At 36.1% G+C, this 27,586-nt stretch overlaps 1 protein-coding gene across 2 annotated transcripts in view; it reads left to right on the top strand.

Annotated features, from left to right (window-relative positions):
* Window positions 1-27,586, top strand: part of mettl15 (methyltransferase like 15) — a 55,700-nt gene that overhangs the window by 14,265 nt on the left and 13,849 nt on the right. For both annotated transcript variants that reach the window (XM_023332857.1, XM_023332856.1), the window contains exon 3: window positions 16,345-16,481. In XM_023332857.1, coding sequence (XP_023188625.1) covers window positions 16,345-16,481 — 137 coding nt within the window. The remainder of the gene's footprint in view (window positions 1-16,344; window positions 16,482-27,586) is intronic.

Here is a 27,586-nt window from a genome sequence, read left to right as displayed (position 1 = left end):
AAGTCCATCGCCTCCCTCAAGCTACTTTCACAACCTCACCCCATTGCCTAGTTCCTTTCATTTCATACACTGTCAACCCAGTCTTCGAACTACTGGAAGCTTCATCTTAAATGCCTCTACATTTCTTTTTACAATTATCAAGCCTTCTAGTTTGTTTCCTCTTTGCGCGCCCTAATGGACTTGGCCCTGTTCATCTTTTGTCTTCCTTTAGAGCCATGAAATTCACCTTCAGGAGAGAAAGCCATCTTTTCTGTTGCTTCTTTACATTTTGTGAATATAGTTAAAGGGTTCCACCCCCTCTTTTCACTTTTACTTGTATGTTTTCTTGGGCTTTATGTAGTTTGCATTGTTTCTTTGTCCCACTGTATTGACAGTAGTGTTACACTTAAGAGAATTTCTTCAGTGCATGCACCAATGAAGCACAAAATCATTTTGAATAGATCCAGGGCGTAATTGTGACCTTATTTCATGTTTCTTGGTAAAACAAAGATGGATTCTTTCATATCATTAGTTAAAGCTTTTATTTAATAATGGAAGTTGGCGTCCTACATGGTGCCTTATATTTCTTTAAAATAAAGCTATTGCACAAAACAAAAACCTTTATTTTCCAGTTTAAATGGTCTTTTGTTGAAAAGATAGAAGTGTTAGTTCTGCCAGTTTTTATATAGGTATTGTGACGCAGAAGGCAGCAAAAAAGGGAAAGGAAGAAATTGCTATATATAGCACTTTACTTCTATAGCTGAAACCAGAGATTGTCTTTTCTCTCAATAATTTTTACATTTATGTAGATCAGTGTCTCCTACCTCTCCTGTCAGGATTTCTATTTAATCAAATGTCCGTAGATTTGTGTTACAGTCATAGAAAAACAGTTTTAGGCAAACTGGATGCACAATGAAAAGAATAATCAGTGCTTTAAGGGTGGTGCTTGATCACCCATCTGCATAGGTTATGGGAACCAATAGATTACAAGTTTGAAAGCTACAAGAAAGAGGATAGGATATGCTGGATGCAGAGCTCAGCTTGTCCTAATAGTGGAACAAATAGTGGTTTGTTTTTGTTTTGAAGATGCCTTGTGCTGAACGTTGTGAACACAAGCAGTGAGTCTCAGGACACAGAGATACAGCTGTCCAAGTAATCAATAACTTCCCTAAATGCTTGTGAAACAATATTTAATATACTTGCAGCTAAAAAGATTAGATCTGACTAAGCTGCTACTTGAAGACTGATCAGTGCAACATCCTCTTTACTGACAAGTATGCAAAACCAAACTTGTAAACTTCCAAGTTTGGTTTTGCCTTTACGCTTGAGTTTGCCTGCTTTATTGCTCCGAAGTGGCACTGAGATGACTTATTTAAATATGTTCAAACATAAAAATTCTTTTGTGTTTATTACTAAATCTTACAAAATTACTAATCATAGGTACCGTATTGGCGGACAAAAAATTGGGTTCAGTTTTAGAATTTTGCATACCAAAGAAAATTGCAAAAATATTTTCACCACGTTTTAAAATGACATATTATTGCATATTATTATATGTTATAATATATACATATAATACATATTTATGTTAAATTCTACTTTTAAGATGCCATAGCAGTGCCCACAGGAGCTTGTATAGTAGAAACTGGGTAGGATGAGACACTCACTTTATCTCCCTAACCTATTGCCAACCAAAAGATAATTACCCATTCAGCAATTGTCCAGTAAGAGGTTCATATCTATCTACTTGGTTCAGGTGGCGACTTTTAGCAGTCAGCGTATAAAGCAGAAGTCTACAACTCCAGTCCTCAAGGGACAGTGTCCTGTCTTAGAAGTCTTTTCTGGTCCAACACACCTGAATTAAATCTACCTGTAATGGTTTGTAATAGATGTTTATGCTGCAAAAAGTTGTGACTTTTAACCAGTTGGGACATTCATACATTCCTCAACAAAATATCCACACTTTAGGAGATCAAAACATAAGAAGTACCAAATATTGAAATTTTTATCATTTTTCCAAATCCTACATCTGTTAACCTCAATCCTATGTGCGATCAGGTCTATACAATGCATCAAAAATGAATTAACTGAAAATGCTGCATACTCCTGTTGAATATGGGGGAGAAAGCTATGATCACATCAGACCTATTCATTGTTCGTCTAGCAGATTAAAGTCATTCACCTCTAATTATTCAAGATAGACTCTTCTCTGCAAATACAATGTCATATTGTCCAAATCTGTGCTTTCACACAATGTCATCGCTCAGATCTGCAGGTAGTACTCTCAACTGAATCATTGGATTTTTTCCCTTTTCTCAGGACACACACAAGCTGTTAGACATTTTACAGACAAGTGCAAAATCGTAATTATGTTTAATAAATTCAATTAAACACAAGTCGACCCCAGTTAAGGCAGTGAAGTCTCACAAGAGTTATTGAAAGAAGCACAAGAGCCGGCTGCTACAACAGAGTCTTAATACTATTACTTAAAAAAACTTCAGATCAGAACCATTGTCCTTGTCATTATTTGCAGAATAATGAGTACCATATTAAAATCCCAAATAGTTAAAAATATTTTAATGTCCACCATTTTTTTACACCAGAAAATCTAAAATTGCACTGACATGTTTATGTTTTGCAATCAAATGTTAGAAAGTCAGAGTTATCTTGAGCGAAATAAGTCTTTGGCTTGGAAGTAAATGAATGAAATAGTTATTTGTGTGTGTGTGTTTTCAAGAAAATGTCAAATGAAAAATGAAAACCAAGCAGTTTATTAATGACATTTTTGATTTTACACAATCAAGGACTTTGGATCTTTTTATATAAATTTTTAGGATATGCTTTTCAATGGCAAGCATGTTTGCCAGCAGTCTATATAGTATCATAGACTAGATTTTTTTAAAATCAACAATTTTGCATATAAATGTATTATGTTTATTTGAAGGCAATTGTAGATGTTTCATTTTCTTTTAACTTAAAACAGAAGTGTCAATATATAAATGTGGTGAAAATGAATATAAACACGCAACCGCACCCAAATACAGCAGATTTCAGAGTAAAACAATAAGAAGGTAGATTTCTTTTCTGCATGTAAAATTATGTTTTAGTGGCTTGATTTGATTCTTGATGCAGCTCTAAATCTTTTGCCTAATAAGTTCTGTCTCCAGTTATCTGCATAAAGGATTCTTTCCATATAAAAACATGCAGCTCTGTAGCTCTCTAACCTGCAAAGAAAAAAAAAACAGTTTGACTGGGGGATGGAGGTTGAGAGTGATGACTCATGCACGCAGTACAGGTCCCTCCCTTTTCATTTTTTTTTTTATTGTCCAATCTTTTTTTTTTTTCACAGTTGTCATTCATTGCCTCCAAGTCAGATCCCAACAGTGCTTTAATTTGCAAACATTTAGGATATGCTAGGTAAATAAAAATGCTGCCTATATCACTCTGTCACACAAATTGTTCTTTGAAGATATGACTACACCAGACTGCAGACAAGAATCCTCTTCCTGCAGCTTGGACATGCTCAGACTAAACCTTCGAATGAAAGATCCAGGCACAGTTTATGTCTTATGTATATTGAGATGTATATGTTTTATTTTAGTTTAGTTCATATATGTTTTACATTATTTATAAAAATTAAAATCACTCATTGCCATGAAAAAATAAGCACCCAGACTGGTGGAAATAAAATAAATGGAACTTGTTGGAAGGTTGTGCCACTATTTGTGTAAGTATGCTATGAGAACAAAGATATGTAGTCGGCACTACCAGCACAACGCTGGTTCCAATTCAGTCTATGTCACCTGGTTACAAAGTCATAAAGCTGATTTAACTGATCTCTGCTATAAGTTAATCCATATCTGTTGTAGCTTACTCTTGAAATCTATCAGATTGGCACCGGGATGGATTTAATGTTTGAGCTATTCTTATTATATTTTTTGGTTGAAGGATCTGGTACTTGACTGACCACACAAAGACCTTAATATCATACAGGGACACCAGTTCAACTGTTTATGCATTGTCTTGTAGAAAGACTTTACCAGGATGTTGCCTCATCCTCAGGAAAAAACTTGCAGATGGGGCATGCCACTGAACTCTGTATCATCAGGTTCCTCCAATTAATGACCAAAGGGGTGACCTGAAGTTGTACCTTAGGGCTAATTTATTCCACCCAGTCTGCTCTGCTCTCCTCTCCTCTCAACTGCAGAAAGTGTCTGACGTAAATTCGTCATCTGTACTATCTCACTAGAGTCTCCTACGACCCTTTGGAGTTTCTACTTTTGTTCTGGCTGTTTTGACAATGACTAATTGTTAAAAGCTTGGCCGCACAGCAGATAAACAGAACGACAGCTCAAATCATGAGAATAAGAGGTAAAACAAAAGCAATGCTTATTTTATTAAAATACAGCAGGGTATAGGAGAAGAGGGAGACCGTAATTGAATTCTTTAATTTACTTTAATTGTATTCAAAGTTGAGCTCTTTAGGGTCAAAGGTTACATCTAGATCTCAGGAAGTAAGTTATGGAGCCTGTCAGTTCATGGTATCTCCACATTAAAACTACTGCAGACATAGCTGGATGTTAAAAAAAAAATGTATTAATTCAACAATAAAGCTGTCGATTTATAAAATGGTTAATTCAGATTATTGATAAGAGTATTTTTGACCAACCATAAACAATTTGCGATCAGTGATGAATTGACTTTTGACAGAAGTACTAACATTTGATCACTTGCAGGAAGATTAATGTTTATCTCCATTAATAATGTCAGGTTAAAACCATTAATCTCAAGATTAATGGTTTTGATTAAGCACAAAACAATGTGAGGCTACGTTAGGTTTTGAAATATGGACAGGGTAATGTTTTCCTAAAAAATAGAAAGACCCAAGACAGGAATTACTTTTAGCAAGTATTGCAATAAAGGTTATGATATTTCCAGGTGGAACCACTGAATTCATCTGCTGTAGAGAATGGTTCACCTTCTCTATGGCTCTACGGATATGTATGCTAGTTTTACAGTTCACTGCCTCCTGAAAGGTGAGAGGTCGTTCAGTGGATCATGCTGAAAATGAGTCTTCCTTAGATGTGCTGAAACAAATTCACAAGGTGTTCTGTTCTTAGGACTTCTCCTGTTGTATGCTTGCTGTTTTCCCCATTTAAATATTTTTTCTCTGGAAACATGGAGATACTAAAGCTGGAATGATTTCCTCATATACTTTCTTATACTCCAACATATTTGTGATCCAAAGCGAATAAGTCAATATTGCAACTTTGAACTTAATTTGAAATACTTAGCTGCCAAACTATGAAAAGGAATCTAGTTTAAAAGTTGAGCCGAACCTAGAACTAGGTCATAGTAATGGTTAACTGGTACAAAACTGCATCAAAACAATGCGACACATATGACCATTTGACCTCATTCAAACTTCCAGCTGATATTTATCGATCTCTATCAAGTGCTGTTAAGACTGTTAAGTCTGTCTCGTGTCACCAAGTCATCCTCTGTGACTTGTGACCTTCACCTTTCTGTTGACTGTCGGACTCTCCGGACACTGCTAAATAAACGCCACTCGTGATGCCACCACTGATGCCCTCTGGTGTCTGTTCTAGATGTGCCTGCTTCTTGCATGTCAAAGTATTTACATACAATCACTGGTGTGCAAGTGTAACAAAGTAAATCCAAAATGGGAGACTTCTATCTAGTTTTCTTTTTTTTTTTTACAGTGAGCTTGTTTGTGGGTTTTTATAATTATAATTGGTCTCATTTGATCTTTAAAGCAAGTGCAGTCTGTAAAACACAAGGTGACTTATTGTTACTTTGAAATGCCCGCATACAGTCAATATTAACTTAAATGCTCATAGTGTGTGAAATCATAGACATATCTTTTATCCTTGTCTCTCCGGGGAACTCCTCAGCATCAGTGCGATGTAAGAGGTGTCTTTGGACTCTTTGAAGTGGGTGGACACTTGACATGGGCTTTATGAACCTTTTCCGTGTGGAGGAGGAATGAGACTGGGGGTTTCCTTGTTATAGAAACATTTTTGAGGCTACTTTTTAATAAGAAAGGTAACTGTATTAACAGAACTGAAACAGCGCTTCGAGAAAATATCTGATAATCCTGGTACAAAAAGATGGGTACATGAATGAGGAAAATATATGAAAGAGGAGGAGAAATATATTAGGATATGGTCTGAAATAAATGGAGAGATGGTATTAGTTTTTTTAATCACACCCTAAGTAATTGATTAGTGAAAATCAGGCTTTAAAACAATGCATTGTCTTTACAATGATACAAAAAAACACAACTTTCAAAACAGGAAATGATTTGTCATTATGACAATGAGCCTAATTAGTGATGTAATGTTGCATAATTCATATTCTAGACTGGCATCTGATTGCACTGCTAAATAACCAACACTTTGAGTAATAGATTTATCATACACTCTAGCTTATTATTAAGCAGAGTTACATCATTTATGCAAATGTTGTTTTTAGAAAATAATTAGCACTTATGTGGTTGAGGTTACAGACAATATTTTACAATTGTACAATGCTGTGAAACAGTGCCCTTCTATTTTTGCTTTTTTAACATTTAAATGTTCATTTAAACATTAAGTACCAAGCAACATTAGTATATCTAGAAAAGATAACCTAAAAGGTGTAAAATGTTTTCAAATGAGGACGTGATTCATTAAGGAAAGAAAGCAAAAACAAAGCTATCTTCATTGTTATATCATGAATTAACTGTAATTAACAAAAATATTTTTAAAAAGGTAAGCCCAATTTCACAAGCCAACTTCAGGCATTACTATTACCTGACCAAGAGATTTAAATGAAACCTCTCTAAAGACAGAAAAATCATAAAAAGGAACACATAATTTGAAAAATGCTATTTGTATTTGCTCAGATTATGTTTTTAATCTAATACTAACATTTGATGATCTGACAAAAAACGGGTGTTGGGTAGCTCGGATGGTTGAGAAAGCTTACCATATGCAGAGGCAATCCTCAATACAGTTGTCCTAGGCTTGTTTCTAAGTCCTGGGGCATTTATTACATGTCTTTCCCTTTTGTCTCCATCCGTTTCCCTGTCATATTAAAGGTTAATACTGTCAAAAAATATTCAAAATGAAAAAAACAAAGACAGAAGAAATCTGTAAGGGAACAAACACTTTCACAGCATTGTACATTCTCTATTTCAGGTAAATTGTTTTAAAGTATATTTTGCTGTCGAATGAATTCAAGGGCCTGTCTTAACGTCCCACATCTCCAATGGTCCCAGGATCAGCACCCTGGACAGCGTTCAGCAGGACATAGTTGTAAACAAATTGTTAAAAAATATCCTCTATTTGAACTGAAACTATCACTGAAAAACATTTTGATTCTCATGAATAGTTTGCTTTGGACTTCAAGAATCTTCAAGAAGAGAACAAAATGAAATCAGAAGGAAAACTAATTTAAACATTAGTTCTGCTACTCATTGTAAAAGTACACATTACTTTTTACAATCAGCTGTGAAAGGTGCCTCTGTATCCATCCATGTCCATAAAAGTTATATTTCCTAGCTGTAATTTAGTAATTTCCTACTTTCATTTTATTACTCCCATCATGTTTCCCCTCTTGGATTTAGTTCTCTTTCAGGTTTTTAGACCCAAACAAACCTTGATTTGTGACAGTAAAATTCCAACTAAACGTAAACGTTGATTTGTTTCAACTTGTCTAAACAGTTTTTGCTTAAGTTGACTTTAAAACTTGGAAATTAAAAGGTCTTGTTGTCCTGGAGGCCTTCACTGTCCTCACGAAGGGTGATCCCTCTTCTGCATTTCGAGCCTAGTGTTGTTTTTCTCTTTCCTCATCAGGCCTCTAGGTTCAATCTCTGTTCTCTCTCTCAATCTTGTGGTAATACTGTTAGATGTGTTTTAAGTTAAAAACAAAACCAAATAAGGAGAGAAGGACAAACCTTTCAGCAACAGTAATGCCTTCATTTCTAGTCTTCTGATTCCCAATGTTGCAGTTTTTAAACGTTTATTATTTGTTTTTCTTTTTAACGTTATGCAGTGTAAGATTGTACTTGCACATTACAGATTTGACTGATTTGGTTACTTTTCCACAAATTCCATTAATTTGCTGCTGTTACTTCATGGCTTTGTGAACCCTAATAAATCCTTAGGATCTGTAAAGCAAAGTGACATAAGAGGGAACATAAATATGCTTAACCTTTCCTATGTGTTTTATAACAGTCTAGATTGTGCCTAAAAGTTGCTATATAAGGTTTGGGGAGACACCATAACAAACTTGCTCGCCAGCCTCCTGAAATTCTTCAGATAGTTTTTTGAGTTTGTCCTCAGTCTCCTGCTACCGTGAAAGCTACACAGATGTGTCAGCCAGTAACTGATGTCATCTTCCAGACAAGCCAAACTAGGAATGTTCTTAGAAAAATGAGAAAAAATGAGACCAACTGCACATTCAAAATGTCTGGCACTCTCAAAACTACTTTCTTCGAAATATTACCCTTTTTGTTTTTGGTATTGCATACTTACATTGCTGCGAAAAAGTTCTTGTCCACTTACAGACTTTTTGTTTTTGCTTTTATTGTCACACTTTAGTTAAGTTTCTAAACTAACACGAGTCTATAAAAAATTTAATAATTGGACCAGTTCATTATACATGAAATGTAATTAGCCACATTTCATGAAAGCTTTTTAGTTTCAAAAGCCATGCTGAAGTCTGAATACTGTCTAAGTTGGAGAGGGGCGAGGGGTGTTGCATTACTCTACTACTAGAAATTTACAGGGAGCATGCCGGGGTAGAATATGGTAGTTTCTCTGCCAAAACGGGAGACTTAACAGATACACGCCAGTCCATCACAGGACAAACAAGCAAGCAAACCCAAGGAAAATTTAAAGAGACCATATGACCTAAGTAATTTTTTTGGACTGTGGGAGGAAGCTGGAGTACCCAGAGAGAACCCACACATGCACAGGGAGAACATGCAAAGTCCATTCGGAAAGACCCCAGGCTGGAACTCAGTGTTGCAGCCAATGTATAATGCCGCTAGTTTTAACATGTATAGGGAAGCAACTTAAAAGCCATTCTAAAGAAATTAAGATTAAAAGTTAAGAGCATTAAATAATCAGACTCCAAAATTCCCTGTATTTTATACTTTTATTTGGAAAAACACTGAAATTGACCAATATTAATATGCTTCACTCTAGTTTGGTTTTCAAAGCAGCATTTTTATTTGTTATGTTGTTTATGTGTGAACCTTCTGAGAAAGATGTTTAAACATATCCTCCAATTCCCTCACTACATCATGCTGATTGTTCCGTTCATATTTTAAACAGCATTTGCATGTCTGTAAATTATTTTATTCTCCTAACATCAGTACCTAATGAAGTGTGTCTAAACCTGGATTTTGAATAATAACCTTCATCAGATTAAAACTCCTGTCCACTGAGGACACCAAATTTCATGGCAATTATTTCTTCATTATCGTCTGTGACATTTAACTGTGGTCCAAAATGATTGAGTCACAGGTGTACTGTGAGCTCCCAGGTTGGAATCAGACATTACCATCATAAAACATACACCTGTGTTTGTTTATGATGGTAATGTCTGATTACCATCAAGTAGGGAGGTAAAGTAGCTCCCTACTTTACCTCTAGTCTGCACTATTTGGAATTGATTATGGTTTTCTCCAATTCATACAAGGTCAGATAGGCTCAAATACTATATACAAAATGGAATTTGCAGAATTCATGTAAGCTACTTTGTTTTTGACTTAACTTTTAAGAAAACTTCATAACTTTTTAATATGGTTGGGGTTAAAATTTTGGGAAAGTTGTTCCACAACTTAATGTTAGCCTAACTAATCCGAAACCAGTTTTGAGGTGCATTCATGATAACTGTCTTATCGGAACGCTCAAATGAGTTCAGCTATATGATTCAAAACTAATTTGAGGTGAAGTTGAAGAATTTAGAAGTAACCCTATTTCGCCATTATTGCACTCACCTTTTGTTATCTCTGAGTACAAAAGGGAAATTAATCTTTATGCATGACAAGCAGTTCAGTGATCTTGGGTTTGAAAGCCTCAACCTTTTTCCACTAAACAATTATCTCAACTTTTTGGCAAAATAGCTCAGTCTTATTGTTGCATTTAGTCTGTTCATGTGAGCAACAGCAAATTTAAATTAAGATTGAATATGCCAATTTTAGATCATTTTAGACCCTCTCTGACCACTCCAACGTTAAACTTGTTGTGACATGTTGTGTGGTGATACTGGTGTTTCTGCAGTTTCCTGTCCATTGTAAACTTGAGTCTTAGTGGTTCCTGGATCGATTCTGAAGACCTTAATCAATTTCTTTTCATCTGATGGTGACAATTTAAGTTGTTTTCCAGATCTTGGCAAATAAGTGGCACATTCAAGTAAATGACTGAACCGAAAAACTCGGAATCAATATTTATTTGTAAATGAAAACATTTTCTTTTCCAAATCTACAATCCTCTCTTTTACATCTTCACCTAGATCCTTGTACTTTCCCATAGTTAAGTGCTGATCAATCCAAGGCCTTCTGTCAAACAAAGAAAAACTAACAGCTGTAAGCAATCATGAGGACTAAGGGAAGAAAGAAAAGTTATAATAAAACAGAAAATGCTCTACATTAATGAGTTTGTGTAAACTTTTGACTAGAAATATGTTATCTGTTCTTACTGACAAATAAAAATGTTACACGCATAGGTTTTTTATTTCACAATTTTACAGCCTTTCTACCTACAGGGCGGCAGGCTTCCCAATCAGAGTTAATTTATATGATCGCACATGTGTAATTCTTAAACCCATTCTTTTGGAATAACGTCATGTCTTGACAATCTTGTATGTACTCCAAGACACTTGTGTAACTACACGGTCACTTTTTCCTTGATCAAATTCCCAAACTTATTTCTGTCTCTGTTTTGAATTCTTAGCCTAACACCAGGGAACACCTAAAATAAAAAGTTTCCTCTAATGTACCGGGAAAAACACTGTCTGCATGTCAGGTTAAATTTATTCATTCCCAGTTTTGGAAATGACCTACAAACTTCAGATGAGTAATTGGGGTTTTTTTGTTTGTTTTTTTTTGTTAAATGAACTGAGCCTGTTTTTACACTAGCAGACGAGTCTTGTCTTGACCAGTTGAAATACCTCTTTGACTACATTTGTTTAAACTCTTGCCAGGAGAGTGCAAACAACACTGAAAGGATGAAGAATGAAAGTATTTGTTGTAACTCTGTAGCATTCCTTCAACAAAAGAGAGATTAGTTCATCATAGAGGGAGGCATTTGGAAGGAGCCCTGTGGCAAAGAGTTTTTACAGTATTTCATGCTTCTTTATCCCTCATTGACCTACTCTGTCTTACTTACTTACTTACTGGTACATGTGGTATTGAATGTATGTGTTGTAATTAATTTAGGTAGATGAGGCAGAAGGCTGCATGAGTCTCAGACATGACTGATCACCGTCAACATAATCTCTTGACAGGATAATTGTGGGAAGCTTTCATGCCGTTTGAGTTTGTCTGCTCTCACTGGCCATCTGTTTTGTGCACGTCCGCCTCCTACCTGCTATGCCCGTGTGCAGAGCTATTAGACTCATTTAAATGAGACAGAGAAACTTTACTTGCCCATTTTAAAGTAAAACAGATTTCCAAATGAGGAAACAAGCGAGAGATTGAGGCACTAACAACACATTTTAAGATAATATTAATATCGGCTATGCAGAGCAGCAGTTTTGAGTTAGATTTATGTAAAATGCAATGCTCTCTCTAAGCAATCAGTAAACCTAAAACCACTGTCTTTAATGCAAACCTGAAGCTCTGTCCTCATCTACAGTATTTTTTTACTGCACCCCCTCCCTTCCAAATTTCTGCAAACTTGTAACTTGCCATGAACTTTGTGTGACAGAGAAAGAAATGCAACCGGTTACCTCCAGTCTTACCATGGCAACGGACGCGACAAGAAAAGCGATCCTGTACCTGTGTATCTGTCTCCCTAATGGTCTGTGTGTTGGTGTAACAAGATCTGTAAAAACTCCCCTCAATGACATTTTAGATCCCCCACTGTAACTGACCTGGGCTGGGGAGTCACAAGTAGGATTTAGGTGAGTACTCAGGCTTCTCTCAGGTTCCTGCTCCCCTTTTCCTAATGAATTCAACCACAAGTAAGCTCGAGATGAGAGTCTTGTTTGCCACATGGTCTTGACATAATATACTCTTGCACATGCTGTGTTTTGTTTATGTAAAAACGTGACTGTTTTTTTTCTTTTCTCAAAAGCTCAAAAGTAAAGCATGTATAGACCAGGTCAAATGAGTCTTTAATGTAGTTTTGTTTTTGTTTATGAAAGAAATCCCCCATTAATAATGCTGAGTGATAACTGCTTATGTGTCCTGGATAAAAGCACTTTGCAGCCTCACTGCTGGACTGCGCAACAGGGACTACTCCTAACTCTTCTGTTCCCTCTGCTGGGAAAGGCAGATATTGCACACCTCTCAAAGACCACAAAATACAGAAAGGAGCATATACCTGTTTTTAAATAATTTTCTTCTTTCATCAGTGCATTTGAGCATCCAAAATCACCCATATTGTACCGTGGAAGCCTACTGCTTTCTCTGCATAGGCACATTCTAGGTGAGGGCCTCGCAGACACCGTTCTGCATGAAATATCAATGTGAATGACTCATATCCAAGTTTGGTGTCAGTCATATTTGCAAATGCCAAACCTGTTACCACCAAATCTTTTCAATGAGTTGTTTTGTCAATCTGGCAAGAAGAGATATATACCTGAAGATATTTTTTTCTCTACAACATCGTTTCTTTTCAAGGAGCCTTGTTTTCCACAGAGGGAACTAACCTTTTCTGAATGACCTAAACATGGAGATTTTAATTTTTATGCTTTGGTATTTGAGTTGAGATTTAGTTTTGAACCTAGTAAAAATGTGTAGTTTTATTTTTAATCTATCCAGCTGATAACAACCAGCAACCACTTCTAAAAAAACTATGGAGCATTTTCATATCATTTGCATAATTGACGTAAAAACGCTTGCGTAGCTTTTAGCTCACAGTTTTCATACAGTGTGACAAAGGATCATCTTGGTAGATTCAGTTCACTCTAGAAGACAGCCAGTTTGCCTCCTGGTTTACCTGTATCAACAATTATTATAGAAACAGCCTACTTTGCTGTATGTGTTTCTGTTTTACTTTTCCCTTTTTTTTTATTGAATAGCACAACAGGCAAGTTCATTATGCGTGTGACTCATCCCACTAGCCCACACCCCCTCCCCATCTGCTGCTGTGCGCTGGAAAGGAGAGGGAACCGCCATTGATCACTTCTTCCCTCACACATGCACGCACACACCCTACCTTCCACGTCACTATCGATCGACATGTTTAATGTTTTTTTGTGGAGAAAAGGTGGCATTTCCTTTAGTCTCATTTTACATCTATTTCCTAACATTTTATCAAAATCTAAGAACTACCAGAGGGGACATGTGAAGAAGAAGAAAAAACTTAAATGTGATCATTTCTTTTCTATCTCAGACTGATCAGGTAGTGATTTTCTTTCATTTAATAATTTCTGAAATCTGATTTCAGTTGTGTTACCCAAAGAGGAGATTTAAGAAACTAGCTAGCATCAAATATGCTGCATAACGGTTGACAGTTATTGCACATTTTACTGCTCTCTCTCACCTAGAGACAAGATTAATAAAGTAATATTTGTAACACTTATACTTTAACTGTGGAAGGTTATGGGATTACGTGAAACCTTTGTCTAAAGTAGTTGAGTTCTGTTGGGGAAAAATGCAAAGACTTCAGTAAAATGTAGAAAATAAAAGAATTAGATTTCCAATACTTTGTCTTCTTGTAAAGGATACTGTAAAACATTTAGCAGTACAGATTCAAATCCTTACCATAAAAGTAAAAACCTTAGTTTTCACAATTATGTTTTTTTAATCTTACTTAAAAGCTCATTGGGACTTTACATTTATTTTAATTATTCACACACTTTGTTATTTTTTATTAATATGCCCAAGATAAATAGTTTATTTCAAGGCAGATGACAATAAGTTGTTTTGATTTACTTTTTTTTTTTTTTACATGAAATACCAAGCAACTCAAAGTATACAGACCATAAAATCTCGTTTTTGGAATGTGTTGCAGGCATCAAATCCCAAACGAGTAAATATTCGCAAAACAAAATTTTAAAATTACATATCTTTGTAGTGAATTCAGTTGAATGTACGTCAAAAAGGATTTGCAAATGATAATTTTATGGTTTTATTTATGTTTTACACAATGTTCCAACTTCATTGGAAGTGGGACTGTAATACAAGAACCCTAAAGGGCTTTCAACTATTCCATCAGCATATATATATATATATATATATATATGTCTGGAATCTCTGTTACCAATCTTTCGTAGACATTGTTTTCTGTCTGTTTGGTGATTGCTACTTATAGTTTCTTGTGTGTTCTAATTTGACATGTTAGCTGAGGATCGTAGGTTAAAATTATTTTTACAAACCACCCTGAAAGGCACAGATGAGAAGGGAGCCTTGCAAAAGTACGCTAATCCCTTGAATTGTTTCACGTTTAGACACATGACAACCAGCAAACTTTGTTAAAACATGTCTTTTATTGGGATTATGTCATAGCTTGGCACCAAATACCACACAGGTATATTCAAATTTTCAAATCATGACACAAATTTTTATTTTTATTGGAGGTCTGGAATTTAACTAGGCCATTATGTCACATCAATGCATTTAACCTGTTTTATTGTTTTTCTGACTGAATCTTTAGGGTAGCTGTTCTTTTAAATGGTGAACCTCTACCCTAGTCTTGGCAGCTTCTAACATATCATCTTTCAGGATTAGTCTGCATTTACTTTCATCCAATTTACATGAACTTTGTGGTCCAGCCAGGTGCTGGCTGTAACATTTGGACACTACAACATGCCAGCGGAAATGTAATAATGACTTTGCCAACAAGTCATTCTACAGGGCCTTAGCTTCCAGCCTGCCTTGCCATGTATTGATTGGAATAGTTTCCACACTGCTTTCTGATGATTTCTGCAAATCATGATGATTTTTGCACCATTCTTCTTGAGATTTAGCATTTGCAGCATCCAGATCAGGTGTGGACATAAACAGTGAAATGTCCCACAATATTATTTGCAAGAAAAATGTGATATTAATTCCTATAAAGTATTATAACGTATTACATGCAAAGAGTACCTGTGTGTAGTCATAGCTTCTGTTCCATCAGACAGAGTGATTTTGAGTGGACTAGTGGGTTATACAATGGGGATCTTTGAAAATTGACTTGCGAATTCAAGTCAGATCCATTTTTGAAATGCACATCACTACTTTTGGGTAATTCACATTCGTTATAGTTAGATGATTAAGTGTGCCAATACCATTTACACATGGATGACAAGGCCAGTGTTTGTTTAATGTGTCCAAAGATTTAATTTTCTGCTTGAGTCTTATGAATGTGTCCAGTTCCAGCTGACTCCATAGGGCAGGAATCTTCAAATCCATGGTCAGTGTCCTGCAACTTTTAGATGTGTTTCTGCCTCTACACACTTGAGTCAAATAATGAGGTTATCAGCAGGACTTGACTGGACACTGAGGAGGTAATTCAGACATTTGATTCAAGTGTGCTAGACTGGGGACGCACCTAAAAGTTGCAAGACATCGGCCCTTGAGGCCTGGATTTGAAGACCCCTGCCATAGGACTTTTTTTTTTACATTTAGAACCAAAGTAATTTTGTTGTGGGTCATTAGGTTTATTAAGAAAACTAATGGCTAACTCAGCCTGCAAATCAGTTGGAAAACCATGCCATCATCTCCTACATTTCCCAGAACTTGCTAGAGATTATAACCAATTTCAAGAATGATTAAACAATCACTGGCCCTGTCATGTTTGTTACCACAGTCATTGTTATACTTGTCAAAAATTTTACAAAATGTAAAGGGTAAGTCTAAATATAGACACCAAAATAACTCATGTTGTTAAAACCTCTAACTGTGGGTGAATTTAAGGAATATATTTCAACCTTAATTTGAAATATGAGCTTTACATATTTTCATATGCACACTAAAATAGACTTTGATAGTTTAATTTGTGAATGTCTGTTCAAACTCAGTTATGTCCTAGTATAGAAATTATGTTGCTTGAGATGAGACAGAATAAAATGTCTTGACAGTGAACTACTGACAAAGAAACACTTAAGTGATAAACTACCATCGTGATGACGATGATGAATCGTGTTTAAGGAGCCCTGTTGTAAGAAAAATGTGTTGTTTTCTCTCTTTCTCGCATGTAGGTGGTCCTGGACATGACATTTGGAGGTGGTGGTCATACCAAAGCAATACTGAACACGGCTTCTGAAGTCACTGTCCTGGCCTTAGACCGGGACCCCACAGCTATTTCTCTGGCCCAGCAGCTAGCCAAAGAGCACTCGTAAGTGATTTGCTTGACTGTACCTGGACTCAAGTTGAAACTTAAAATCACACACCGTCCAGACAATGTTTATGTGTCACAAGTCTAAAATTTACCACCAGTTTTTATTGTCACAGTTGAAAGCTTGACAGTTTTCAGAAGTGTTGGGTTTTATGGTAATTTATTTCTCCTTAAAACATACTGTTGGCTTGATAAACAGCAGCATTGCAGCTTTCTGTCCATTTCTCACTTCTTCGCTGAGACCAATCCAATACAGCTTGCCAAGATACAGCCCCTGAGTTGCAGCATCCAATCAAATCCATCGTTCCTTCTTAACTTAAAGCTTTTCTCCCCCCACGCAAAGCTGGTGGGCCCGGCATGTCATTTGTCAGAGGAGGGCCCACGCTTGTTGTGTGAGGGAGATGCTGCCTCCCACGGAGGATCTATAAGGTATGGGGAAGAGGAAGAAGGGGGGTGCGATGGGTGTTGAGAAGTGAAGGGAGAGGAAGAAAAAAGACAGAAAACATAAGCGTGAGCGAGGAGGGAGACACGAGGACACAGTGGCAGGGTGAGAGGGAGTGTGTGTGTGCATGAGCGAGGCGCGGGTGGAAGAAAATGAGATGTTCCTAAGACCATGGCGTGGGAAGGAATCCTTTTACGTAGATTCTGGGGAAACCTCTCTCAAGGGAATCTGCTGGAGAAATGTGCCTATGAGCAGGGGAATGACAATTAAGAGAGAGAGAGAATGAGAACTCTGTATTCAGTCAGTAGCAATATATCCCCGCTGTAAACTCCTCCACGCCTACTCGTGATGCAAGTTGAGAGAGGCTAGAGAAATCTAGGAATTAACCAATATTATTGGGAGCCTGAGTAAAAGACCCTATCTGCCTACGCGGTCCATCCACACAATAGTTAGAGGATTTTCTCCCTCCTCTGTACTTCTGCATTTTGCAGAAAGTAAACCCTTAATGCAAACTGTTGAATGCTGGTCCTGGATGAATCCAGTCATACCACACAAGGAAGGTAATTTCAAGTCCAAACACCTAAAAAGTACAAGGTTGTGAAGGCAGTTTTGCCTCCTAAGTAATATTCAGCCATGTATTTAATGGGATTTGCCTCCTGCATTTTGAGCCTTGCTGTTCTCCGCATCATTCTTCTGGTTGCTATGACTTCACTGCGCTTGAAGCTCTGCAGTTGTTGCGCCCACAATACATGTCTGAAACGGCCCTAGTCATTATTGAATTGACAAACATTGAATTTTCAATTATACATATTGCCGCACACACTGATTAATTATTTACTGTGTCCATCAGTCATCATTGGAACTGGATTCTTTAATGCATCAAAAGTAAATTGTAGTAGTTTACTATCATTTCTATTGTTTGTTCTCTTAGTACGTCTTACTTAAGGTGTTTTAAAAGATGCACAATTCTTGTGTAAGGGATTAACGTTTTGTGTAAAACAAAAAAAAATATTCGTGTGGCTTTTAGAAACATTTGACTCACTGAATGATTTAGATCTGGAGTTTAAAAAGTTTATCACTCTTTCAGTGAAATATTGAAAAATTCCTGCCTTTTACTCTCTATCCTCTCCCAATTTTAACTTCAAAGATTGTTCACTCTGCCTTGGATATAAAACTTTGTGATTTTGCTTTACTGTGAACTGCATATCTTCATCAGAAGTTTGATATTTAATACAACTTTAGAAAATAATGTGCAAATAGCTCTCTATCAGATCTGCATCCAGTGTTTTATGCGCCATCCAGAATTTTTTTTTTTTATTATTTTAGTGGCTTCTAATGTTTTTCTTGCTGGAGAATGGTTATTCTGGACACAAAAATAAATGCAGCCCATAAAAACGACTTTCGTAATCATCGAAAAACATAAAGAAGCCGCAGAGAAATACTTTGACAATAAAGAACAGGATTTTCAAAGTCGATATGTGGAGAAACACAATGTGTGTGACTATTGAATCAACATAATGGCTCTTTTTTTTTTTTTTTACAATGTTTTTTTGAGATGTAGTGTTTTAATAAACCATGGCTCCCATAAAGAGTATGTCACAAAGGAAAATCTTATTCTATGGTCAAACTGCACACAAAGTGCTTGAGGCTAATGATTTAAATTTTTTCAATCATTTGCTCAGTTCTAGTTTGAGGTTACTCTTGCTGTTGTTAACTGAGGTTGAATACTTAAAGCTCCTTTTAAAAAACAAGCTAAAATGTATGTATCCATCACTGTGTCTGTATTCATCTGAATATTAAATAAAGTCATGTTTCTTTATAGATGAAAGTGTTTTTCATAATAAAAATATAATACCGTAATCGGTTATAAAATAAGTAATGATAATCATCAAGAATCATCATCATATATATTAATCAACGTTCCAGTTTTTCTTTTTTTAAAATTCAACTCTAAACAGGTGGTTTTAAGTTAAAATAACTACATTTTTTTTGACTGTATTGAAGTTTTCTGGACGTTTGCTCCAGCTTAGTGGAGCATAAAAGTTGATTGCTACTTATCTATGTTTGGTTCTGACTCTGGGGGAAGCAGAGTAGACTGGAACCAGAAGATCTGAGTGGTCTGAAACACAATTTTCATGTATTTTGGTGCTAAGCCATTCAGTGATTTCTAAGCTCATGGGAGTATTTTTAAAGCCTATTCTCTGAACTACAGGAAACCAGTAGCTCACCTTCTGAGCTGGGGAGATGTGCTTTGTTTTCCTCGTTTTAGTAGAAGGCAAGCAATAAAATCACCTGTTGCTGTCTAATTGTTTGACCTGTGAGAACACTGTGTGCATCAATCAATTTTACTAGAGATAAACACATGGGTGAGATTCTCTTGATCTTGCTGGGACATTAGTCCTTTAATCCTAGAAACGTTCTTCAGGCGATAAAAGGCCGACTTTGTAACTGTCTTTATGTGACACTGAAGGTTCAGGTCTGAGTCCATCACCACCTAGATTTCAGGCCTGGTCACTTGTTTCTAGCTGTAAAAGCTAAAGCTGCTGATTCTACACCGATTCTCTGTAGATCCAAAGATAATAACTTCAGTTTTGTTTCTGTTCAGCTGGAGAAAGGTACGGTTGATTTTGCTTTGAGCAACTGTTCAGTGCCTGGGTGGGTTTGGAGTCACTTGGTGACAAAGCATTGCAGAAGTGTGTATCATCTGGTTCGTTATGTTAACTAATATTTTTACTTGTTGTAATCTGAGCTAGTGGGAGCATGTAGCTATGAAATAGTAGTGGATGCAGGATTGACCCTTAGGATGCACCACGTGTGTCTGCTCTGAACTTACCAATTGGCACAAAGACGCCCTTATGTACATAAGATTTGAACCAGTGAAGTACTCTATATTCTCTTCAATAATATGTCATGGTCAACAGTGCCAAATGTTGCGTTGAGGTCCAACAGAACCAACGCTGTGGTTCTTCCATATTCAACATCTGTGATGTACTAGCAAATATAATTAGAGACTGCTGACCTGGAAAGACTTAGAAATCGGTTTGTTATCCAAGGACTTTAGCACATCCACATTTATAATGAATCTGTCATCAGTGTAAGGTGATTCATTTTCAGCCCATAATGAAATCTATATATTGTCCTTGTGTGGAACACAGTGACTCATGGAAAGAAATGCATCTGTTAGATTATCCAGTCGTCCCCCCCACACCTAAACATTTTCCTTTTAATCATTGTGTTGATCACTACCTAATTCAGAACTGGTCAGAGAAGTCGCTTGTATGTTCATCTGCAGTGACAAACAGTAAATGTAATGTAAAAGAGGATTTCTTTGATAGCAGAAGGCTAAGATACATTTAAATAAAATTGTTACTAATTAAGTCCTTTTCCCACATCTTTACTTTTAGGGAAAAGTATAAAAATGCCACAGTCTGCATTGCTGGTCTTTATTTACCCATTGCCATGGTGAATCATAGTATCAAGGCTTCATTGACGATGGCTTTTTCCCCCTCCATTAATGACGCACGCGCTTGACTCGGAATGAACACGCTCAAATTTAACTAAAGTAAATCGGATTAGCTCAAAAGAAAAACTCACATAGCAGGTATAAGCACTTTAGAAAATGATTGCAACCATTTTGGTAATACACTGCCTGATGTTTGCTCTCAAGACTTTTTCCAAATGTTTCTGTGTTGTCCTTGTTTATTCCATATGGCAGCAATAATGGGTGTATTCTTATTTTCCAAAGGGACTTACAAATTCAAACATGTCTTCTTTAATACCAGTCACAGACATATTAAACAAACATTAAGAAATCGAGATATCTTCCCACACATTTCTCACAGTAGCTTGGTCGAATTTTGGTCCATACATCCAGACAAAATTATGTTTTAGAGTTAAAATTGTCAGGATGAATGGCAGCCTTGCAACACAACCTGATGTCCGGGCTATACACCCCATACTTATATGTGTACGTACATGGTGATGAAGATTCAGTATATTAGAATATTATTAAAAAGACACAGAAACTGATGTTTTTAAGTCTTCGTTTCTTTCAATTATGATAATTTAGAATGAAAAAATTACATTTAGAATTAGAATATTACAACAGACTAATGAAAAAAATAATGATATAGAAAAGAAGTCTTAATGAAAAGTGTGTTTAACCTCTGCTTAAAGGCTTTTTTCAAATGGTAAATGACCTCTTTAGTGCTTCATCAAGTGCAGAGGACCCCAAAGCGCTTCACACTACATCCAGTCATTCATGGAAACACTGAGACTTCAAAAGATTGAGAATTTATTTTACAATTTATTTATTTAAAACAGGGACAATGCACAACATACAATAACCACAAGAGGAAAGATGCACTTTAGCAGGTTGTAGCGCTAATTGCTAATTTCCATCTGTAGTCCCCGACCCAGCTGGTAAAATTTTTTAAAAGAAAAAAATACATAAAATCAGCTGGACGCTATTGGGGCTTTTATTCTGACAAACCACCAGAATGCATTTAAAAATAGATAAATTGATAGATTGATAAAAGAATGACTGGTTCAAAGAATGTACCAGCTATTTATTTACCACAACTAATAAATCACCTGAAGCAAGCAAGTCTCTTGTAGTAAAAAAAAAAAAAAGAAAACTAAACAAAAGACCAGCTTCTGTTTTTATCCCTCTCCTTTTTTCTTCACTCACTGTAGATATTTTCATCACTTCTCCCCTGCTGAAAGCAATCAATCAGCATCTTGTCTTAGGCTTCAGTGACGCAGGTAAAGAAACTGAGGAGGTCAACACAAGGGAATATTGCAGGCTTGATTTGTAAAGAGGCTCCATCATCTTGAATGAACATAGCTCAAATCAAGGTTGCTGCAATAGATCTTGATGTCTTTCAGAGTTCTCTTACCTAGAATTACAATGCAAAATGATTTTTTTTTTCTGAAATAGTACTCAAGAATGGATTAATAAAGTTAAAATTTGAGATCAAGAGCTATTATTAGGCTAACATTTTGCTGTTTTGGAAATGCATTTCATTTAGTTTGGGTCTGAAGATGGTTGTTAACCCTATAATGTGGTTAGAGGAAGCTTAAGCAAGATATTGGGATTTGGAGCATTTTATCAAACAACTGTCAGACTATTCTGAATGACAAAAATGCATATAGATGCTGAGGAGAAATCATGTTTTTTGCCATTTTATTTAAACAATCTTTTTTTCTCATTAACACTTAGTATTTTTCAGTAATGTGGTTTATTGGGCAAAGTTTTTCACAACTGACAGGCAACTATAATTAAAATTTGTACAACTTATTAGTCCATTCTACTGATACGACACTATAACTAAAAGAGTATTTCTGATGTCATTGTTGTCGATGCTAAATAAAAAATAACTCGGATCTGTTAAGCAATTATGAGCCCACACTTGAACTTCAGCACATACACCACTAAAACTTGTCCTTTTTAATAATATAAGACCTTACATAAGGCATTTATATCTCCAACTCTGTGTCTAAACCCCATAAAGAAATTAATCATTTACAAATGTTACATAACTGTTTTGCATATTTTTAAATACTTTCAATGCTTTTGGAAACATGTAAAAGAAATCACAGTGTGTATTAGAAGGAATGTTTGTTATCTATAGTGGAGGCTCACATTGCATGTTCCAGTGATGGACCTTTCAGGGTTTTGTAGAAGCTAATAAAAGACTACCAGTGATAATGTGGGACTTCAATAGAATAAAATACCTTTTTTAAATGTCAAAAAAGTTGCAGACTGTCTTCTCATCAGTATTTTCCTGTGTTCAGGGCTGTGAACATTGCCTGATGATATACAGTGTACTCTGATATTCAAATAAGTTAGGCACCACAGTAACAATAGCTGAAATCTACAAATATTTGACACACCTCCAAAAACTCATAGTTGCCTATTTTTGTAGTTCAACACCAAATAGACCTTAATGCGCATGAATATGCTTAGTGGAAACGATGTTGGCACTACCACAGAAGCTAACCTCCATTGTCTTCCTTAACTCAGCTCTTCAGATAAGGATGTTCAATTGGCTAGGAGTACAGACAGTCAGCAACAAGGGAAATAAGCCCTTCAGTGTTGCTAACACTCCTACTGAATATATTGACTGTAATTAAATCGTACATACATTCTTTTGAAACCTCTCAAACTTTTTAAATCCTTCTCCTAATTCTGCTGGACCTTCATCTATAACATTTTGTTGTACCTGTGCTTTACATTGTTTTAACATACTTATAAAAACAACTACCTCACATATTCTTCATGGTATTTTTTACAGATTGTTGGCAATCCATAAAGTTTTAGCATGGAAGTATTTCTCTGGCTAGGCATAGATTATTTTCTCCACTCAAATGTTTAGTTAGTCTTTCACAAACTTGGTCATGATGACTTATATAACATACCTAAAATAAACAAACTCAAAGATTTGCATATATGACGCTGTCTCTCTTTTTTCCCCCCCTTAGTTGTGGAGTTGACAAACTATTTGAAAACTCTGAAGCACAGAAATGAGAGGAGGTGTGGTTAAAATCTTCAGTGACTGCCATACATCCTTTAGGGATGTTGTGTTTGTAACCTGTTTCCAGGTTACAAAAGCTGACGTCACACTCACTGCCGGCAGCAGTGCAGGGTTATAAATACACCTGCATGTATCAAAATAACACTTGTGAACTCTGTGGGTAGAATGTAGATACTGCACATTTATTGCCACCAGTGTCCTGGACACATACTACTGGCACATAAATTGCAAATCACCATTGTTCCTTTTTGACAAGTAAGCGAGACCAAAATAATTTTTTTCTGGACTGAACATAATCGGCATTGCAGAATCACTATGTGGTGGACAGCCTTCATCATTCATGCATTTGTGCTAAGATGACCCCTGTTGGCTTAGAGTTATGTCATCAATAGATATACTTTGCAACAACTTTCTGCATATGACAGGAATCTATCGCAAGGTCACATAAGGCTCCACTTAATTACATGATCAGGATTGCCACTTTGTTAGTGAGCTCTGGAGTAATTCTTTTTGAACTATTGTATTTCTCTTTGCTTGTCCTTAAAGTTTGAATGTCAACAAGAGAGGCATTGATGTTTGGTATGTGTTTCTGCTGCCTAGACTTTGTAAAATGTGCATGGTTTTAGGATCTTGCCAATGTTCTCACGCTCGTGTTCAAACTATTTTTGAGTCAGCTGCTCCCAAGCGTTCGCCCCAGCGTTTGACTCATCATCCTACAGTTTTGCACCAAAGTCCAATAGGTGCTGAAAAATTGCTGATAAGCTTGTTTTACTGCTGTAAAAGAAGTTGTTATTGCTTTTATATTGCTATTTTACGAGGAATTGACTTAGGTAATTTGTGTCTCCTTATCTATGTGATGTTGCTAACGGAGAATGTCTTCATGTAACGTTTTCTCAAAGCATACATCATTGTTCCTGATTTATGTTTGTCAGTTTTGTGCCGCCTTTTGAATGAGAGCTTTATCTAAGATCATCTATAACAGACGGACACAATTTGTGCAGTTGCAAAACTTTGGCCTTTTGTTCGCATGTTTGGCTGCAACAGGACCTGGAGGCCATTCACAGAGTAGAACAGATGATGAAAGGTAGGTCAGACAAGCCTTTTGGCTGAATAGAGGCTGAAGCATTTATTTGTAACCTTAAAACCTTCCAAAGACAAATATATTAGGTTTCTGGCGATTCAACATTGTAAATAGATTTCTCTGATTGCCCTATGTTGGACTGTCAACACCTTTTAACCACCTTTTAACCCACTTATGTCAATATAGAAAAAACATCACTGCGGTGAGATGTCTTTTAGCAATATCTGCAAATTCTTTAAAGAAAAAATGTACCATTTAATGTCTTTTTATGTCCTATTATATAATTTAAAAAATGTATGGAAACTCTGGCTGATGGATCTTATTCCTCCTTTCTTGTGCTCCAGTGAATGGAATATTCATCTTCTAATCTTACTTAATTTAGTTTTGTTTATAAAGTAAACTGAATCCTAATAAGGAATGCATTTGATTTCAAGGATGAAGCTACATAAAAGTTACACTAAGGTCAATGAGAAGCTCTAATGGGGGGGGGGATGTTTTTTTGAACAAAAAAAAAATATTTATTTTTTTTGTTCATTTTCCCAGCTGCAAATTTTAGCTGAAATTGAAGGTGTCCCTTTTAGAGTAGAGGCCTTTTACTTGGTGACCACTCGGTACACAATGTCACTGGTTCTCTGAGTTCATGCCAGCTTTGCACCATAATGGGTATTAGGTTCTTCATGAATATCCTAACCAATTTAGTTTTTGTTTAAGGTAGACAATTGGACCTACCTCTACACCACTGGTGCTCAAAGTTGGTCCTCGAGGGCTGGCATCTTGCATGTTTTTTTTTCTCTCCTTGGTTTAATGCACCTGGATCCAAAGGTTGTTACTGCCACCAAGGAGAGAACTAAAACATGTAGGATGCCCGACCGACTTTAGGCACCACTGCACACATTGGTAAAGTGCTGGTACAACAGCATAGTTGTGGTGTGGTATTAAAATGGTTCCAAAAGATTTTTTCCAACATGTGTAGTTCTCCTCATAGATATCCACATAGTTTCAGACTTTCTTATTGTTCTAATGCTGTGTTAGATGCGTAATTTGAAATTGAATGTCCAAAAAATTGATTCAAACAGATGCAGTAAGTAGACTAAATGTTGTGAAAGTTGTAGAATTATGTGGTGGATGGCATTTGTTAAATAAGTGAGACACATGGTTCTGTACAACACGTGTTTTGTGAAATGGTTCTCTTAATCTTTAAATACACAAAATTCAGAAAAATCCATTGGTATTGGCTTGTGCTGTTAATGCTAACATGGCTGCTGAACACAAGCGTTGTCATTTTCCATTGGCTTCCCTTCTTGCTACAGGAACACAGAAGTTGGATCCTTATTCCAACTTCTGGAGCAAGACGGCATGAGTACTGGGTTATCTAGTGTGTTCTGTAATACAAATCCCTTTCCTCCTAAATAAACTACTCCCTTCACAGAATTATGATCAGTAATGAGAATTGAATGAGCTTTGACTATGGCACGATAAAAGGTGTTGGAGAACTTTCGGGTCATATTTCATAAAAATGTAGGTTAAAGTATAAATATATATGCCTGTGGGCATAATTTCAATGCTGCTGTTGAGAGAATAACCACAGTTAATTTAAACATGTTCACCCAATTCTTATTTCTAAAAAATATATTTTAGTTGCATGTTGAGCAATTATTTGACACAAAGGAAAGGTTGAAATAAATCACTAGCATAGCCAAATTAATGTTAAATACAATTCTATGAGTATATGTAAACTTTGACCACAACTGTAGGATAATAAGTAGAATTGAGGGGTTTTCTAGAGAAATTTTGTCAAATTGTTACTGTAACTTTGCCAAATTTTCTTCATCCTGTATCTTGTTTGTATTCTATGTCTACTGCACCAAACAGCAGGATAAATTTAGAAACAAGCTTCAAAGAAACAGCAGAGTCATGATCAGTGCAGGACAACTTGACCTCCAACTGTCAACATAAATACTCTCCAGACAAAATCCAGGCTAAATAAAATGATACAATAAAACATTTCTAAGCTCTTACCAGAAAAGGCTTACAGGGCCGCGTTTTATAATGAAACCCCAAATAAGTGAAAAAATGGTTAGGGGAGTGCTGATGTGGAGGTGAGGAGGGAAAACAACAAAAACTTGCCATAGATTTTTCAAGGAAATACCACCGTGAGAGATGGTGAATAACAGCAGCAAAGCAATGGAAGGCCCCAGTAGCGTGGGTGAGATGCTCCCTTGCCATTTTATCTTCTGTGGGTTTTGAAATAAAGGACCTGCCAGCTTGTGTTCTTTTCTTCAATGCCCATAGTTAATCTTAAGAGAGGTGGAGTCATTGAAATATACATAAAATGTTAAGATTGAGTTAAATTTAAGCATAGTTTTTAATATCCCAGGGGGCCGTTTGTCTTATAGAAAAGAGTTGAAGGTAAAAAGGGAGTTTATTCCAAATGTTTTAATTGCAATAAATGTCTACGAATGTAGTGTATTAAAGTGTCATTGTTATCTGGAAGCATTAATTGAAATAATCTCCAGCTGACAGATTGAAGGTGAAAGCAAGATCCAGTGTCTGCAAGATAGACATTTTAGGCATTTCTTTTTATGTTAAATAACGAGTAGAAACACATGGGTTACAATTTGTTAATGTGTACCTTATAAACCAACCCATTCTTGTAGAATGAAAGAGAGAGCATTTACAAAACTGGAGGTTGTTTTGAATGCTCATTGTGGTCTTGCTTACACATGGTAGGCATCAACTAAATCAACAAGCTTTTTTCTTCCAGATGGAGTTTTGTGTGTTGAGAGCAGTGACTCAGTGTATGTGCGCAGGTTGCTAGTTGCTTCAAAGAATGGTCAGACATCAGATTTAACAAGCCATGATAAAGTGTCCTGTTACATTCAAAGGGAAGGTTCAAACTCTAATTGAATAAAATCTTTTTTCTTTTTTTTTTTTTTGCCATCTTGGACTGTTATTTATCCATCTGAATTGTTTTGGTGTCGCTGAGCGCCTAAAATATTGGCCATTGTGTTTTCTTTAATAGATGTAGATATAGACGGGGATAGAA

The sequence above is a fragment of the Xiphophorus maculatus genome, chromosome 4, assembly GCF_002775205.1.
Source record: "Xiphophorus maculatus strain JP 163 A chromosome 4, X_maculatus-5.0-male, whole genome shotgun sequence".
NCBI classification, from domain to species: domain Eukaryota; kingdom Metazoa; phylum Chordata; class Actinopteri; order Cyprinodontiformes; family Poeciliidae; genus Xiphophorus; species Xiphophorus maculatus.
The sequence above is the reverse complement of the archived record's forward strand: the minus strand, read 5'-3'. Positions and strand labels throughout refer to the sequence as shown.